We start from the raw sequence: 20,863 nt of genomic DNA on the forward strand, positions 1-20,863 counted from the left end.
CTTTTCTATTTTCCCGTTTTATTTTTTCTTGAACCATACAAAGGCTATACGGAAAATGATCACGTGTCTTTTTTAACTGTTTTAAACTTTTAATCTATGATGCATAAATACTGACATCGATACGGGATACGACACGACACAGGACACGTTAATACGCAAATTTAAAATCTTATAAGACACGGAGACACACATACATATAAAATATAAAGTATTTTTTAAATAAATCATAATGATATTTTGATATTTTATTGATATTAAAATATAAATTAATTTTTTAATTATTTTTAATATTTTATTTTAATTATATCAAGTATTTAAAATATTTTTTATTTTAATAAATAATAATATATACTATATCTAAATTTATTTTAAAAATATATGTTAAGAATAAGATTGGATACGCTGATACGTGATGGTATTTAGGTGTGTTCAAATGTGTCCGGTAAAGAATTTTTTATTTTTTATTAAGACACGGTTTGAACACAGCAGATACGCGTGTCGGATGAATATCGGTAAATGTTGTGTCCAAAATGTGTCCGACACGCAGACACGATAACTCAGCAGAGTGTCCGTATTTGATAGGTTTTAATGTCGAGTGAAAAAATATGTCATCAAAATTTGATAAAAAGAGTGTTAAAATTTGATTTTTATTGCCTTACTGTTTATGCTTCAATTTTTTCTTGAACCTGAAAAACTAAAATAAGTAACGTACTATTTTTTTTTTAATAGGGAAACGTACTAAATTATAGACATAAATTTATTAAATAACTAATATTATAATAACATTATAAAAATATAAATATTTTAAAATTATATCAATTTTGTCGTAATATTATAAATTATAATAAAATTTTTTTATAAAATTAAATTATTTTTACAAAAAAATTTTAAGGGACAAAAATTTTCATCGGTTAAAAAAACCGAAGTCTCCATAGATAAAAAATTAAATAACAAAATTTTTAGTTATTATTCTATTGTGAAAAAGTTTAATTTTTTATTAATAATTAATTTTAATATTTATTATTTAAAATTAAAAAATTTAATGTGTATACTTTTATGTTTGATTAGGTCTTAAGTCTATTGTACTAATAGAAATAATTAATTTTTATGTTTATTGTTTAAAAATAATATTTTTTCTCTTTTTGTATATAAAAATATAATTAGATATTAGTATAAAAAATTTATATTGACAATTATAAAATTAATTCAACATTAATTTTTTTTAAACAATTGAATCTTGATTCTAACTTTTAATCACAATATTAATATTCTTTTCAAATGATATGTAATAAATATTTGAAGAAAGAAAAGTAAAAATATAGATTAAAAAAGATAAGCAGTAAATATTTAAAATTAAATAAAAAATATGTATATAATAATAATATTTTTAATTTGAATTATATTATCTTATTAATTTTATTTTTTGTAGAATAGAAACGTAGAAAAAATAGAGAAAAAGAAAAAGGGGAGAGAAAGAATAGAGTAGAAAGGATAGAGAGAAATAGTTGCGGGTTCGAGTCTCCTATCTTTTTAAATAAGCCAATGAGTAATATCTCAAATGGCATAGACTCCCCATACTCAATTAAGAGGTTGCGGGTTTAAGTATTCTATCTTTCCAAATTTTAAGCCAATGAGTAATAGCTCAAATGGCATAGACTCCACATACTCAATTAAGAGGTTGCGGGTTCGAGTTTCCTATCTTTCCAAATTTTTTGCCAATGAGTAATAGCTCAAATGGCATAAACTCCCCATACTCCTATCTTTTTTTTTTCTTTTCTATTTTCTCGTTTTATTTTTTCTTGAACCAAACAAAGGCTATACGGAAAATGATCACGTGTCTTTTTTAACTGTTTTAAACTTTTAATCTATGATGCACAAATACTGACATTGATACAGGACACGACACGACACGAGATACGTCGACACGCAAATTTTAAAATCTTATAAGACACGGGGACACACATACATATAAAATATAAAGTATTTTTTAGATAAATCATAATGATATTTTGATATTTTATTGATACTAAAATATAAATTAATTTTTTAATTATTTTTAATATCTTATTTTAATTATATCAAGTATTTAAAATATTTTTGTTTTAATAAATAATAATATATACTATATCTAAATTTATTTTAAAAATATATGTTAAGAATAAGATTGGACATACTGATACGTGATGGTATTTAGGTGTGTCCAAATATGTCCGATAAAGAATTTTTTATTTTTTATTAAGACACGGTTTGGACACAGCAGATACGCGTGTCGGATGAATATCGGTGGGTGTCATGTCCAAAATGTGTCCGACACGTGGACACGATAACTCAGCGAAATTTCTGTATTTGATAGGTTTTAATGTTTAGTGGAAAAATATGTCATCAAAATTTGATAAAAAGAGTGTTAAAATTTGATTTTTATTGCTGTTTATGCTTCAATTTTTTCTTGAACCTGAAAAACTAAAATAAGAAACGTACTAATTTTTTTTTAATAGGGAAACGTACTAAATTATAGACATAAATTTATTAAATAACTAATATTATAATAACATTACAAAAATATAAATATTTTAAAATTATATCAATTTTGTCATAATATTATAAATTATGATAAAATTTTTTTATAAAATTAAATTATTTTTACAAAAAAATTTTAAGGGACAAAAATTTTTATCGGTTAAAAAAATCGAAGTCTCCATAGATAAAAAATTAAATAATAAAATTTTTAGTTATTATTCTATTGTGAAAGAGTTTAATTTTTTATTAATATTTAATTTTAATATTCATTATTTAAAATTAAAAAATTTAATGTGTATACTTTTATGTTTGATTAGGTCTTAAGTTTATTGTACAAATAAAAATAATTAATTTTTATGTTTATTGTTTAAAAATAATATTTTTTCTCTCTTTGTATATAAAAATATAATTAGATATTAGTATAAAAAATTTATATTGACAGTTATAAAATTAACTCAACATTAATTTTTTTTTTAAACAATTGAATCTTGATTCTAACTTTTAATCACAATATTAGTGTTCTTTTCAAATGATATGTAATAAATATTTGAAGAAAGAATAGTAAAAATATAGATTAAAAAAGATAAGCAGTAAATATTTAAAATTAAATAAAAAATATGTATATAATAATAATATTTTTAATTTGAATTATATTATTTTATTAATTTTATTTTTTGTAGAATAGAAAAGTAGAAAAAATAGAGAAAAAGAAAAAAGAGAGAGAAAGAATAAAGTAGAAAGGATAGAGAGAAATAGAATATAGAAGAGAGATAGATAAAAAAATATAAGAATGAAATTTAGTAATTTTAGAGAGAAATATTTTCTCTTAATTTTAATAAGTGTTATGTGATATATTTTACTTATTAAATTAGTTAATAATATATAATATATAATCTCATATATATATATATATATTAATTTTAATTTTAATTTAATATAATTTAAATATAATTATAGAATGACATATTATATATTTTGATAGTTAAATTGTAATTAATTATTAATAATTATATATAAAAAATAGAATAGATGAAGGAATGTCTTAGAAAAAAAAATTTTTAATTTTAGAATAAAAAATTTAATTTTAATTATAATAAAAAAATAATATATAATATATTTTAGTTATAAAATTAATAATATATAATAAATATAATAATTTTTTAGTAAAAATAATTTCGTAACCGTAGCTATGTCACTTCTCGATTCAATTCATTAGAATAAGGTTTAATTATTTTATTGATTTCTATAATTTCGTAAAATTTTAATTAGGTCTCTCTATATTTTTTTTTAATTGGTCCTTGTACCAATTTTTTTTTTCAATTCAGTCCCTCTTAAAAGGTAAATGATTTAATTATATAGGGATCTAATTAAGAAAAAAATTGGTACAAAGATCCAAATAAAAGGAAAAAATTATAGGGACCTGATAAAAATAAAATTTGGTGTAAGAACTCAATTAAAAAGAAAAAAATATAGAAACCTAATTAAAAATTTCGCAAAACTATTGAGATCAATAGAGTAATTAAACCTTAAAATAATGCATATGTCTACCTATTAAATAGATGCAAAACAAATAATAGGCGGCGTGTAAGATTATTCTAGAAGACATAAGTAGTATAAATAGAGAAGTAATAGGAGGTGAATTTGTAATTTGTAATTATTAATTAATTATTGTTAGTATATTTTTAATAGTATAAGATTATATTTAATAATATGAGATTATTTATTTATTTTTTGTTGGTTAAATATTAATTAGATTTTAATAAAAATGTTGATCACTTAAATTTTTTTGTATAAATATTATATAGAAATATGTATAGAGAAAAAGAGAATATAAAAGATAATTTATGTTTAAATTATCAATTAATTTAAATTAGGTGAATAATTAATTAATTAATTTATTTTATTAAGTATTTTGAATTTTATTTTATACATATAATAACTCATAGTTATTAACAAATTTGTAAACAAAATTTAAATTCACAATAAATTAATTTTTAATCTATCAAATGTTTATTTTAAAATAATAAAAAAAATTGAGTTACCACAATAAATCAAATTGCCATATTTACCAAAAGAGTATGAATGATATTATTGTTATTGTTTAAAATTAAAAGGAAAAACAAATTATTGAAAAAATATATGAATGAATGAATTTAGATCTTTTAAATTTTAGATTTTTATTTTAGAAGATAAAATAAAATATCTCACTATTAAATACTTTTTTTCTCATATTTTTTTTTATTCTACCTATAAAATAAATAATAATAAATCATATTTTATTCTCTAAAATGAATTTTAAAATTTGGAGAATTCTTATTAACTTAACTAACTATGATGATTGATGAGAGGGTACTGTGGGAAGGCAATTAAGTAGGTTAGGCGTTTTCCCGGCGCAGCTATCGACCGAATAAATGTGTACACAACATATTAGATACTGAAAATGAGTGAATTAAATCAATTAATGATTTGATTATGGATTGAGACCATAGCCTATATAGTATAATCTAGTACTATACTAGATACTTCAATTCTTTTATATGGGAAAATATATATCGTTTTCACTGCTTAAATAATGGCACCAAAACAGAATTGTAATTTCGATTTTGCCAAATAATTAAGTGAATTACCGTGATAAATAATTAAGTTAGCTTTCTTTAATTAGTCCTTTCATTTTAACATAGCTTGTTTGGTTTCTTTTTCTCTTTTCTCTCTTATTACTCATTAGATTAATAAATTATATTATATATATACTATCTCTAAGTGCTCCATCATAGACACATAGATATGAATAATAATCATACGTGAAATGATCTTCAAAATCAAATCAATGAAAAGAGAAATTATAATGTTGACTCTAACTTTAATTAACTTCAACTTTAGCATTTTCGAAAGCCATGCAAAGCAAAAGTGAGATAAAATCTAAGGGTTAAGGCGAAGAAGCCTCTTCTTTTTCTTTTTTCTTTTTCTTTGTCACCATCCCACGGGTGGCGCGGATAAAGAACGCGCAGAAAGTTACATAACTTAAATTAAAGCGTTAGAATTAGATTAAAAAGACGACACTAACAAAAAAAAAAGAAGTTTAGAAAAAACTGTATTTCGTTCCCTTTAATCAGTTATGTGTGTACGTGCTTACCCCCCAAAAAAACCCTACCACAATTTTCTGTTTTTTTTTTTTAAGTCATCTTGTTGATTAGGCAGTGCAGTACATTAGTCGTGCCCGATTTAATGAATATCACTTTCCATAATTGCACACTTTTTTGATTATATACATTATCTCGTTTTAATATAATATTTATCAATTAACCAGTTATTCTTTTTTTCCTTTGCATAATTTTAATTAAGCACAATAAATAAAATTATATTTTTTTGACATTTTAATAATATTAATTTTTTAAATAATATTTTTTAAAAAATATTATTTAACAATAAAAAATAATATTTTAATTTTAGTAATACTTTTTAAAATACTATAGTTGCTAAAACATCCTAGAATGACCCTTCTAATTATACTCTACTAAATTATTTGTAGTTTTTGATATTAGATTTCCTTGCAAACACCCCAAATTACCATTCAAATGGGCACAGAAAAGCACTTTAGGAGTTTAGAGTAAACACTTCGGGTTCGGAATATACGTAAAAAAAAGTTATATGTGTAAAATAATATTATAAAAAATAAGAGTAACAATCATCACCCTAATTATTAAATGAAGATATATTATTATAATTAATTTTTAATTTGTGTATAAGTGACTAAAATAACAATATTACGAACGAAAAGAGTAGTTAATTAGTCAAAGAATAGTTAATTTTAAGAGAGTATTTATTATCGTTACTTCAAAATAGTTGTGCCTTGGGGCAAAATTAAATATTTTACACTAGACGACTACGAGTCAGAAAAACGTAAGAATGAGTAAAACAAAATAATTACCAAGGAAAATAGCAATGAATGAAGAAAGAAATGCTTGGCAAGCAAGTTGTGAAGTGGTGTTTGTTGGTCATATTCATATAGAGGAAGATAAAAATAAAACGTACCCCACCGCCGGTATGAGACTTTTTCTCGTCAGCGTGACGATTGCGTTGACGTAATGGGAACACGATATAATAATATATTTATGAGAGACAAACAACTATGGACATTGAAGAGATATGTTGAGAAAGAAAGAGAGACAAAGTTTCCGCGTAGATAGATGAGAAGAAATCTTGAAATAAATAAATAAATAACAAAATCCAAAAAAGAAAAATCATAATTGGAAGAGGAGGAAGAAAAAATTATACTAACAAATTAAGAAATTCCCCAATAACTTCCCTCGAAAGCCACAAAAATTCAAAAGTTAGCATTTACAATTTACATAAAATTGTTTAGTTTTGATTCAAGGCTCTGTTAGTTTGTCTATTAATTATTTGATTTTTTTTGCTATTTATCTAGTATGTATGACTTTGCCCCAATTAATTTGAATTTGACTTCACCGAGTCGCATATCTATCTAAGGTAGACAAATTTCTTTTGTAAGTCTTTCAATTGTTATTTTTTAATTATGTTAAGTATATATTAAAAATTAGCTGTTAGATTAATTATTAATATAAAATATATATTAAAAATAAATAAATTATTTATATATAAATATATAATAATTAATAAAAATATAAAAATTAATAAAATTTATTATTTTTGATAAATATATCTAATAATTAATTTAATAATATATTTTAATTTATATTTTTAAATATATTAATTAATTATTGATTAAAAATAATAAATTTTATTAATTTTTTAATGTTCTTCTTAATTAATTTAATAACAAATTATATATATATATAAATATATATTTTATTTTTTTAGTCTTCGTGAGTGAATAATAGAAACGCTTTTGTCTTTGACACGAGCAAAAGAAAAGAAAAGAAAATATTTATTTCTCCGGATCTGCTACGTTACCAACAGCATATCTGCCAACTTCTGCCAACTCTTATTTATAATTGTGTTTCATGAAAATGTGTTCGTGGATGTGTCTAATAAAAATGTTTTTTTTATAGCTGTGTTTAATAGAAGTGTCTTTATAGATATATTTTCTGGATGTGTCTCTTTATATATATATTTAAAATATATTAATTATTAGATACATCCACGAACACACTTCCATAAAACACAATTATAAATAAGAGTTGGCAGAAGTTGGCAAATAATATGTTGGTACCCTATACTTTTCCTTATTTCTCTTATTTTTTTTCCCTCTTCCTCTCTTGTCAAATACGCAATTCATTCACACCTGCCTCTCGTTCACACCACACCACATCCCTCGCAATTCACAAACCTACATATATATTCTTCTTTTCTTTTTCTCTCTCATCTCTCTCTCTCTCTCTCTCTTCAAATTCCATAACCCCCTCAAACAACATACCTCAAAACCTTTTCCTCATATACCATATTAATATTCATCACTGCTCCATATCCTTCTTCTTTTCCTTTTCTGGATGATTTGATCTGATTTAATTTGAATTGGATCTCACTTTCACTTCAAATCTTTTCTTTTTCTATTTTCTTTTTTCTTTTCGATAAATTATGGAAAGTCATCATCTCCATCATCATCATCATCATCATCATCAACAACAATACCCACCGCCACAACATCATAGTATTAGTGCAGCAACAACAACGAGTGCAGGAACTAATAACAACGTTGTGGTTGTTGATGTGACAGGAGATAGTAGGTTCCCTCAATGGAGCATCCAAGAAACAAAGGAGTTCCTAATGATCCGTGCGGAGCTGGATCAGACTTTCATGGAGACAAAGAGGAACAAGCAGCTCTGGGAAGTCATCTCCAACACCATGAAAGAAAAGGGTTTCCATCGAAGCGCTGAGCAGTGCAAGTGCAAGTGGAAAAACCTTGTTACCCGTTATAAGGTACCTTACCTTATTAATAACACCTTTTCTTTCCTTTCAATTATTTAATTATTAATACATCACTTAACCTCCTAAAACAAACAACACAAAACCGTCTCCTCTTCTTTTTAATATACACCCTCTTCCCTCTTCCCTCTTCTTTTCAATTGCCTTCCTTTACCGCATAGAAAAGCATATAATTTTATTTTAATTAATTCTCTATTTTTTCTTTTTGTAAAAAAAATTGTTCCTCTCTCTCTCTATATATAGTTATATAGTGTCGTTGTTAAGAGTTGTGTTTTGGTATTGAGATTTAAAAGGGATGTGAAACGATGGAGGCAGAAGCAATGAGGCAGCAATTCCCATTCTACAACGAGCTTCAAGCTATCTTCACCGATAGAATGCAGAGGATGCTTTGGGCCGAAGCAGAAGGCGGAGGCGGAGGCGGAGGAGGAGGAGGAGGTTCTTCTACTAACAAGAAGAAAGCTGCGACGGCGCAGCTGTCTTCGGACGAAGAAGAAGAGGAAGAGAGCGAATTAGGAGATCCTCAACAAAAGAATGTAAAAAGAAAGAAAAGATTAAAGAAGGTTAAGAGGGTGGAAGATAGTGGTGGTGCGAGTAATTTGAAGCATCTGAAGGGGATTCTGGAGGAGTTTATGAGGCAACAGATGGAGATGGAGGCGCAATGGATGTCGGCATTCGAGGCGAGGGAGAATGATCGGAGGTTGAAGGAGTTGGAATGGAGGCAGACAATGGAGGCTTTGGAGAATCAGAGGATAATGATGGAGCAGAGATGGAGGGAGAGTGAAGAACAATGGAGGATTAGGGAAGAAGATAGGGCTCATAAGAGAGATGCTCTTATCACTGCACTTCTCAACAAGCTTTCAAGACAACAAGATCAATAACCAACTTAGTTAGTTAGTTAGAGTTAGTTATCTTTGTTGGTTAGAACTAACTTCCTTTTCATATTGTGTTTATGCTACTGAATTCTCATGATGATGATGATGATGAAGCAAAGCTTAATTTGACACATTATGGAGGTTTGTCTTTATAACTACACTTTTTCATTTATCATATATATCAAACACTATTATTTTTCAACTTTGCTATATATTATTCCAATGCTTTTATGGTTCATTTAGTTGCATTTTTGGTTGGATAATATTAACGTATTTGTCTTTACTAAAACGTTTTGTAGGGTTATTACTAAAAATTGAACTTAAATTTTTAGATAATAACAGTTATAATATTATATCACTAAATTATTTCTATAAAAAATTTAAACTAAACAAGTGAGATACGGAAATAATTATATTTCTAATCGTTATTATACTTTTAAGAATTTCTTCTTTTTCTTTTTGAATTAGACAACTATCAGATAATAATTATGTATGTGCTTTTTGTCATGCAAGTCTCTCTGCCATAATTGAGAGATGACTAATTGATGTTTTTCATAAGTATATCCAAAAGGTTATCAATGGTGTTTTCATAGAGATTCCTCCGATAGTTGGTGTAGATGAATAGATTATATTATAAAATTGAACACAATTTGCAGGGCCTAACTAACAACCGAAAACGGGCAAAAAGAATTATGGACAAGGCATTGACCACAAGATAATGGTTCATCATGTTGTCTATTCCATAATATATATGAAGAGCACAGTTTTTAGGTTAATGGACCATTTTTGCTACAATGGATACTCATCACTACTATTACACATACACACACAATTACATTTGTTGCTTTCACTTTATTTTGATTAAAATGAATAATTTAACTTCTTTTATGTATCATGCTAAATTTCTATACTCTACTTCCATGCATTTCGGTAATTGTATTAAATGATGAAGTAGGGTTTTTAGAGTTGTATATGTATATGTACACATAATGCAATTGTTCCTTACTCTCATATTGTTTGATATCAAAAGGTATTCATCATAATAAAGGTTGTCGGTAAATGCATTGACATTAGAAAAGACATGTTGGGAGATTGAAGGTAAACCATAATAACTAATTAAGGAATTAAAGATAGATAGATAGATAATAATGATATGTTTATGAATATTTATGAAATATTTGTGAATTCAAATGATGTATGGAGGTTTAATTAACAATACTATATATATATATATGTATATACTTCACAAAAGAATATCATTATTTGATTACCTTTGAGTTGAATCATGATCTCATCCCAAAGTTTTGGATGAGATATGTGAGAGGTTAATTAGTTTGTATGGACGAGGTTTATTATTATTATTATTATTGAAACAGCTAGCTGATTCGGTTGTTGCATGAAAAGAGATATTCCAAATGGTTTGACATTGACATGTGCATGTGATGAGATATCAGAGCTCACACAATCATAGGAGTTGAAAATCCTTTGCCTCAGGTATGAAATTGTGACTTTATAACTATAGTTTCACAAGTATATATATATTGGATCACTTATATTTTTTTATATAAAATTTTAATATACTGCTAGAATATTCAAAGCATATTTAAAAACATATATGGCCACTCATTTTTTTCCTTTTACGTTTATACTACTTTTAAGTGCATATTGATATAAAAAAAAAAAAGAAAAAGAAAAAGTAGTGTCGGTTGGATATTATTTGAGTAAATAAATTTTGAACATATTCAGAAGACATACAAGTAGTTCTAATTAATATTAATCATGGTCCCATATCATCATCACTCTCTTACTTCCTTCGGTATGTCATGAATTTGCAATTTAGTGTATGCATCTAAAAGTTTAGTTGAATTTATCATCGCATTACTTTTTTTTTAAAACTTAAGTTCAGAAAAAAATAATATTAATAGTTTATTTTTAATATTTTTAAATAAGAATCTTGATTTTTTATTTATCTTTTAATTTTTTTAGGTTCATCAAGAATCGAATTTTAAATTTTTTAGATATAAAATTCTGAAATCATATCATGATACTACTTTTTTTAATTTAAACTGATATTTTGGATAAAGTACTAAATTGATAAATAAATTATTAATGCATCTACGGTTGATTTTGTGTCTCTGGAACTTGTACTTATTCTCTAGATTATTAACTTTGTTCTTGTACTACTGTCATGTAGAATATTTTGTTAATTATTTAATTTGACCTCATGGTGGACTACATTGAAGTTAAATAAAACTTTTTTGGATTCAAATAGAACACTTTAAACTTTAAGAACCAAAATAGGATTACACCTAAATGTAGGGGACCAATTTAATATTTTATCTTAAAAAAATAACATGAATATTTATATCCCTAACAAAATTAATACATTTGTGATTTGGTAAAATTTTGACTTTTAAAAATAATTTAATATAAAATCTTTGAAAGATATTTTTTATATTATAATAAATCATATTAAAAATAATTTTCAATAAATAAATTATAAAAATATGCTTGATAAAACTACTTTTAATATTTAAAATAACATATATATATATATATATATATATATATAAAATAAAAGATATAGATATTTATTACTATTTAATATTATATAAGATTTTTAACTTTAAAAATACAAATTAGTTTTAAAAAAATATACTCATAGATACTTTTAAAAGCACATCCAACTTTTTAAAACTAAAAGCACAAATATATAAGAAGTTTTACCAACTAGGTCTAATTATATTATAAACATTACAATTGTGTTGTAGTGCAAAGATGTTAACTAAGAGATATATAAATCATCGAAAGATTGCTATTAATTAGAGCAATAAATCAATATTGAAAGTTTGAAACCGTGGGGTCTTGCATGCTGAAGTGATTCTGTTTCTCTTTTAATTTTAGGATTAGGAAAATAACGTACGTAGCCATAAAAACAAAAGAGGATCATTAGATCATAGGTATCAATCATAGAGAATAACTGTTTAACTCAAAAAAGCTGTAACAATTGGTGGAAATATTCTTAGATTCAATGTGAATAAGAATTTGTTTTTACTCTCAACTATTTGAGTAACTAGGAGAAAATTATTAGTACCAAAGAGACAAGACGTTAAACATTAAATAATAAATCAAAGCAAAAAAGTTTCTTGGCTTCTTATTATGATAGATATATACCACCTAAAATGTGAATAATTATTTTGCATTTAGATTTTCATATTATATATATATATCTTAAAATTTTGCAGGAGATCAAGTTATAAAAAATTGCCATATTATTATTGTGGTTTATTTTGGTGATTTCTTTTCAACTGTCTGTGCATTTATTTTCAAAAGCGATCTTAGAAATAAGTTGCGGATAAGTATAATTTTGTTTATACATAATTAAGTAATTAACAATAGAGTTCAATTAGAGAATTAATTAACATTTTTCAACTATATCAGTTAACTTTTTTTAATTTAAAATTCTAAATTTTAAATCTTAAATTCTAAATCTTAAATTATATACTCTAAATTCTAACTCTACCCTAAATTCTACAAAAATAAAAGTTAAATAAATAAATAAATAACTATTAACTACTTAAAAATTAATTTTCTATATCTTTTCTTAAAAATAATGTAGTTCGAATTTATGATTTCATGCATGCATATTACTATATAAGATTTTTACAGCAAGATCACTCTTAGTCAGGGACAGATCCAGAAATAATATTATGGGGGCCAATAACACATATAATATTAAAAATTATGTAAAAAAAAATTATATAATATAAGATGTATTATAAGAATATACGGATAGAGAATATATTTTAAAGTAAAAAAATATGTGTATACTTTTTACTAACGAAGTGGTCGATTCTTCGTATCATAAAATTCACCGATAATAGAATTAGTGTCAAAAATTTCAACAATTTTCTTTTCAATATATAATTAAAAGACAATTAGTAAGAAATTCATCTTTTATTTTGTTTTTAAGTTATTTTTCACAATATTCATAGTTGAAAAAGATTTCTTAATTGTAGCAGTTGAAACAGAAAGAATTAATACCAAACGAATAAAAAATAGGCCACAAGAAGAAAAAGAATCACTTTATGAGATTTAAAATTTTTTATTTAATTAAAAAATATTAGTAATAATATTTTTTTCAGATTTTTTTAATATTGTTACTTATTTTTTAGATATTAAAAATTATTAATATTTAAATTTGACTGAACTTTTATTTATATTAAACTAAATACTAAATATCTTTTTTAAAAAAATTAAATTATACATAATAATTTATTACTATTAAAAAAATTGGAGGCGAGGCCGCCACTCGCCCCTTATATCCGTCCCTGCAGTCTTAGTGGCTTTGAATATTATGATAATTGAGTTATACTGAACTTGCAAAATTTTCTTGCATTATTTGTTTATTTATTTTATATTAATAACAAAGAAACAAAGCCGGTGCATGTACAAATTTCTTGCTTTAATTTCTACTTAATTAAAGCTGACATATATATAATAGTTGATGGTAAGATGTCCTATTTAAAGTTAGGACGATAGAGATTCATAACTTTCCTATATTTGAGTACCTAATTATCATGTAATTTTGAAAAGCAATTAAATCAATAAAAATGGTTTAGCAGTGTGAAAAAAAAATATTTAGATAGTAGACATAAGATTATACATCTATTGAATATAGTTAAGTAGTTAACTTGGTTACTAATATGCACTGGATCAGACAAATTAAATAATAATAATCTTGAGGTCTATTATTATTGAATATTAAAAAAAAATCTTAAAAACCAATATTGTATAACCAATATTGCAGCAAACATTCAATATATAAAAAAATATTTAAAACTCTTAAAAATAATAATATCTGAAACTCATTTAAAAAAATCTGAAATTTAAACTTAATAAAAAATCAATTTTAATAGATTTCATGTTGAATTTATTTACTAACTTGCTATAATATCAATTGAAATAAATTGCTATAATATTAGTTACCTAACGTTATTCTTAAAAAATACAGCTTTTATATTGTTATATGTGTTTGATGAAAAATAATAAATTTTTATATATAGTTAAAAAAGGGTGTATATACTATTATTTGGTTTTAGTTCTTATAATAAAATTAGGAATAAAAAGGGTGGTTTAACTTCCCAATCAGATGAAAAAGAAGTGAAATAAAGAAAAGTGGGCAACCTAGATATCAAGGTTACATGTCGGCAAACTTTATTTGGGGATTTGAGTGACAATTCGTATTTCACTAGAAACATCTGCGGCTGGTGATGAGGGCTAGCTGCACTTTCATAGGCTCAAAATAAATTTGAAGACTCATCATACATTTTTTTAAAAAAAATAAAATAAAATTGATAAAAATATTATTGCATATGATTTATCATAAACATGAGAGGAACATATATAAAGGGCTAAGGAATATAAAGTTGATATTTATCTTTGTTGGTGCGGATCGGATCGCCAAAGCTGAACTTTATTTGTTTAGATTTTGTAGAATTTTATAATTTTGCCTTTTAGGTCACAAAAGAAACCGGGTATTATTAGTAATCATGCAGTTTATTTTCGTTACGAATCCACTTCGAAAAAATAATTATATCGAATATGTTTTTTTTATAAGATTTTTTTTGGATTTATGTGAACTTTTATATTTTTTTATTTTTTTAAGAAATAACAAAAATATGTTAGCATTAATATTTGGTTTATAGTCTATTTAATTAAAAAATTATTCTATAAATAAGAGTATGATATAATAATATAAATATGTATGATATAATTAGAAACTTTAATTTCTTTTTTAGTTCTAATCCTAAAAATTTCTATCTAATTCTCTCAAATTATCTTTGATTATTTGTATCTCTTGATATAAAATGTTATCAAATAGTGTTTTCATTAAACACCATACCAACAACGCTTTACTGTGTTTTTTGTGGTGGTCGAAATTTAAACCACATTCCTTAGTATGTATGACAATTTTCGAATGTTCATAATGGTACTAACAACTATTGGTAGATTCTTTGTGTATGTATGGAAGCTATGGAATGCCAAGGAAACATTGGAAGCTCAACACATTTGGGAGGTTGAGAGAGATTGATCGGCCGCGATTTGATGTGGTTCTGGTAGCAAATTGGCCAATCTTTGAAATTGTATTCTTACATCGTTACTAACCAGATTTTCAACGAGTGTTATCAGATTTTGTTCAAAACAACATTTTAAATTGAAAAATTAATTTAAAGAGGGTTGCTACAGATACAAGTCTTTTTGGCTTACAAGTCTTACAAGTTGGCACAAGTCCAACAAAACACACGCATTACACTCCCACATTCAAGAGTAAATAAACGCACGTTATTCAACCACTTCCTGTTTCTAAAGCGCACTACTCATGATGCATTATGAACGACTCTTCTTCTTCTTCCTCCATGAAAACGAGTTTCTTGCCAAATTTTAAGATAATGGAACTTCAGAAATACACCCAAACGATTACAGAAATACACCCAAACGGTTACAGAAATTCACCCAAACGATTATAGAAATACACCAAAAGGATTACAGAAATACATCCAAAGGATTTAAGAAATACACCCAAAATTCGTTGAAGTACACTTTATGCATAATTCAGAACTCTTTTTCTTACTCCTCCTCATCTTCTGCTGCTTCTTCTTCTTCAAAAATGATTTCAGAGCTTGATGTCAAAAAACAATGGAAATCAAGAATAACGAAGAAAGAAAATAGAAAGAAAAGCACATAAATGAAGAAGGAGAAAGAGAAGGTAAGAAACGAAAGAAAAGAAGAAGAAGAAGAAGAGGAAGAGGAAGAAGAACGTGCCGCAAGAAGAAGAAGAAGATGCAGTGAAAACGTACAGTACGGTTCAAAGCGCGTTAATATAAATGACTTGTAAAGACTTGTATAAAAAAACGCTTGTTCTTGGAGAATTATTCTAATTTAAAAAAGCAATGACCATATTTAACGGTTATAGTGGAGTAGTTCCAAAAATTACAAACAGAAATGATGGAGACATTAAAAACAAACCTTGTGGTAGCAATACGACACGAAACGAAGGAGATCGGCCATGGTCTGAATCCTTAACAAAGAATAGATTGATAAAGAAATAAAAGATAAACAAAAAGATAAATATCAAACTGAATAAAAAAATAAATTAAAATTGAAATAGAAATAAAAAGGATAGATTGAAATTGAGTACAAACAAAATCACTCTACTTCTATCAAATTTCTTGACGCAACAAGAAAGAGACTCTTCAACTTAACTTGTCAACGTTATAGTTTGAGAATTGATTCAAAATGACTCTTCAATCTTCTATCCAATTTCCCGATGCAACAAGAGAGTAACTCCTCAACCTCAATTGTCCACACCATGATTTTATTACGAAATTTAAAAAGAGTTTTCAAACCTCTAAATCATTCTATACTATGGCTACAATAGCTAAGGAGGTATTTATGACCTCTTATTAGATTAAAACAAAGAAAACTTCAAGTATGGCAAGTTCTACCACCGGAATTGTCAAACCTGTGGACAACTGTCATGAATGAAAAAGAGGGCTAGCATAGTAGAGGTGCCAATGGCACCTCCGGCAAGTTGGGGAAGGATGACAATAATGACCCAGATTTGAGGTGACTCTGCGACGACAACGAAGCCAGAAACAGCGCTGAGGTCGGCGTTGATGAACAGTGGAGATCCATTCCGTCGCGTCCCTCCTATTGTAGCCAAGCCACCACCACTTACGCCAACTTTGAATCAACTCATTGTGTTTGATTTTTGTTTGTGGCTTCAATTTTTTCAATAAGATCCCAAAAGAATTTTAAATTTTAAAAGTAGAATAGAAATGAAATAGCAAATATTTTTTGAGGATTTATTGTTGTTAATTATAATTAGGTTATATATTTTATCACAATTTTAAGGATAAAATTATTTTAAAAAAGAGAATAATATTAGAATTAGTATTGGACTTATAAATAGAAATATAATGTAATGGTGTGGATATGTATGATGTAATTAGAAATTTTAATTTCTCTCCTTGATTCTAATTCTTGAAATTTCTATTTAATTCTCTTTGATTATCTCTCTTTTTTTGTATTTTTTGATAAAAAAAATTTTAATACAATATTATAATTTTTTTTTTAAATTTAGAGTAATAAAGAAGACGCAGCAATATTTATATTTTTAATAATTTTTATTTTATATGAATTTTAATTTCTTTTAAATTTTAAAAAGAATATATATAGTAAGAATTTCTTTTTTTTTTTTTGCCATATAAAGTGGTTTCTGTTTCCTCAATAAAACAGTAAGCGGTTTGAAATTCTTTTCCTAAGAACACGGTTTTACAATAAAGGATGTGTGTCATATTCTGTACAATAATATGTCTTCAGAAAATAGCATACCCTAGCTAGTTTGTTTGTATTTAAGTACTATTTGTCTGTTATAAATAATTTTCCTTCAATCACATTTTACTTTGTCTCTCTATATAAATAGTGGTAGTAGAATTTCTTCTTTTTCTTTTTCTTTTTTTTTTGAAAGTAAATGACTTCAAATAAATAAAATCACTATAATTTTTTTTGGTGACTTAATAAAATCACTATATTAGTACAAAGCAACTACTACCCGAAAAAAAAAAAAAGACACTATTAGTCGTGAAAAACTTAGAAGGGAAACTAGATTTCGTTGCATTATGATATTGCTTGATAAATATTGGACCAAATAAAAAAAAGTTATAGTGGCTAGAATAAAAAAAGTGATTTATGTATAATAATTCAGATAGAGAAGAAAGCAAAAGTGTGTACAGTAATATTGGTACCACTTACCACCATAATAATAATAACAATCATGATTGCTTTCGTTTATTATCAATTGCAATATTATTGAATTAATTAAGATTGTGTGGACCTATATGGTTTCCATTTGAGATTTTTCATTTATTTATTCTTTTTTATAAACCGAATGAATCCGTCTAATTCTTTCTTTAACCGTACGCGAATTATTCACTCAAGGACAAATAATTGTATGCGGAATATTTTTTATTTATAACTTATACAAAACAAGAGTAGCATGGAGAAATGATGATACATTATTAGACATATGTGCTACATGTGCACCGACAGAAAATTAAACAGTGTGCTCTCAACACGCAACAATGGAAGTTATTAATTGCATTTACTACCACACTACTCATCGTCATCATAATTGATAATAACTATTGTGTCTGCAACATTTATTGTGCGCCTATGAAGCTGTTCCCATAAATTTTGTTCTCTTTGGTTTTTTCCTTGGAGTAATTTACGTGTATAAATCGTTTGAGTTGAGATATTACGCAATTATCTTGATTGAAAATTATATATATTTTTGTATTTTTATTTTGTTTTAAATCTGTGTAATTTGTCGCACTCTAAATCATTGAGGTTTTCATGTAAATTATTTAGGTTACAACCATTTAAAAAGAAACTGCGTAACAAAATAGATCGTTGTGGACTAAAACGATTTAGTTACAAAGAAATAGACCTAGAGTGATTCGTTAGAGCCTTTGACGATTTAGATCGGTGGAGAATTTCTTAGATAATTCGTAACAATAGACAACGAATTAGTGAGGCCAATGCCAAAGGAATAGAGTATACTAATCCGATTATTGTTGCGCAGTTTCTTCTTAAATCGTTGTAACATAAAACAAGTCACGTGAAAACTTAAAATACGGTTTAGGATCTAAAGAATTAGACAAATTTAAAACAAGACAAACATGTATATAATTTTCAATCAAAGACAATTAAGTCATAAATTACCCTGTTTCCTCTTTCTTTGTTCCTTTCAGAAATGCTCGAGTTCAAATAACGCGTTTCTGACAGCAAATATTTAACAAAGATAATTGTATTATAATGTTTAATTAACGTGAATATTATTTTAGTACGTAGGTAATAGTATGTAAAAATACTTTTTATAGTTATAAGCAAATTAAAGGTTGCTTGTCCTATTTTAATTTGTTTTATTAAAAATAAAAAATTGGCATTTTCTTGCTTATGCATTGTATTCTTTAAAATAGTCAACCGTGTTCAGAACTAAGTACTGCGGTGGAGGAAAAATTCCTTGATTATTTTAAACAAAAGCAAAAAGCTAAAAAGAGTGGAGATTGACTGATCAACAAGGTGGATCAAAATCTGACCCACATTTTGAATTTTGTAACTTTCTTGTTAATGTTTTTCTTTACCTCCTTTTGATTATTAGTATTAAACTATAGTTTGCCTTTTCCACTAAAGGATTTGATTCATTATTTTTTAAAATTTTGTGGAACTGTTTTGGGCGTGGAGGATCGGAATTTGGGACACTGTTGATCCGTTCAATTCGTCCAACACAATGTTTCGTTGGTTAATTATTAGTTTTGAGCATTTGAGCAGTGACTTGGGAGGCTCCAAGTTCCAACAATATTATACCACGTCTGTTTACTTCTTCGTCGCTGTTCCTTTCAGTAGACTAAAACAATGTTGAAGACTCACGTACAGTTATTTTTATGTGAAATTAATAGTTAAAAATCGTTAAATAATAATTTAATTAAATTTATTAAATCAGCTTATGCTTCTCAAATATCAAATTCACGTTATCACGAAGACGACTTTTTAAGTTTTCACCTAAAAAAAATGAAAAAAAAAGGAAAGGTAGAAAAGCAAAGTCAATTAAGTTGAACTTGAATATTAGTATGTGTCTATGTGAGACAAGAGCTAACTTTCAGTTGGTGAGTATTGAAAGATTAACAGACAGATCAATTAGTGTTGGACATTAAAAGTAGCTTTATGTGTATATATATCTGAATAGAAATGTGATTAGGCGTACATTTATTGAAGAATAATTACATAAATAAATTTAATATTTCTGGTTACTAAGAGCACCTACAATAATGGTTAGTATTTATTTTATGGTATTTACTTTGGTACGATGATAAATTTATACACATCGATATTATAAAATCATGGAAAAATTCAAACACGATACGTGTATGATATTTTTTACGTTAATAATTAATTTTTTCTTTTTTTTAAATACATATCATATCAATACTTTTACTAAATTACCCTTATACTTTAATAAAAATAAAAAGTAATTTTTATTTAATTTTACAAAAAGACTTAAATATCTTTTTCTTTTATATTAGACAAAAACTATCATAATCCTTTTAATTTAGAAAAAATATCATAATCCTTTTAATTTAGTCAAAATTAAATTAACTTTGGCTTTATATTTTTAATTTTGAAACAATTTAAAAATCAAAAGTTCAAAACAAAAACGTATATGAAAAAAAAAAAGTATTTGATCTTCTTTAGATTTCAGTGTTCTTTCTCTTTGGACAAAGAAAAAGAAGAAGAAGACAAAGTTCTGCTCGAATCGTATCTCCTCTATGCCTATTTGTCTCTGAAAAAGAAGAAGAACCCAGTTCCTCCACGACCTCCTTGTCGATTTTTTGTTCCTCCACGGCCTCCTTGTCGATTTTTTATTCCTCCATGACCTCCCCGTGTACGTGCTCAGCAACCCGTCAGAGGAGCTCTTGCTGGTTACTAGAGCCTCCACTGGCAAGAAC

The 20,863-nt window shown here is 25.9% G+C and overlaps 1 protein-coding gene across 4 annotated transcripts; it reads left to right on the forward strand.

Annotated features, from left to right (window-relative positions):
• Window positions 1-7,757: 7,757 nt before the first annotated feature.
• Window positions 7,758-15,548, forward strand: LOC112743657 (trihelix transcription factor GT-3b). Of its 4 annotated transcripts, none has more exons than XR_011871056.1 (4): window positions 7,758-8,415; window positions 8,715-9,434; window positions 9,950-10,787; window positions 15,306-15,548. XR_011871056.1 is itself a non-coding variant. In XM_025792950.3 (2 exons), exons 1-2 carry the CDS (start codon window positions 8,074-8,076, stop codon window positions 9,297-9,299), a joined length of 927 nt encoding a protein of 308 aa, XP_025648735.1. In that variant the 5' UTR covers window positions 7,758-8,073; the 3' UTR covers window positions 9,300-9,495. The 4 variants fall into 4 exon arrangements, 1 of the variants encoding a protein (XP_025648735.1); XR_011871057.1 differs by having other exon boundaries at window positions 10,670-10,787; XR_011871058.1 differs by having other exon boundaries at window positions 10,670-10,787; window positions 15,328-15,548.
• The last annotated feature ends 5,315 nt before the right edge of the window (window positions 15,549-20,863 follow it).

This window comes from Arachis hypogaea, chromosome 14 (assembly GCF_003086295.3).
Source record: "Arachis hypogaea cultivar Tifrunner chromosome 14, arahy.Tifrunner.gnm2.J5K5, whole genome shotgun sequence".
Classification (NCBI taxonomy): domain Eukaryota; kingdom Viridiplantae; phylum Streptophyta; class Magnoliopsida; order Fabales; family Fabaceae; genus Arachis; species Arachis hypogaea.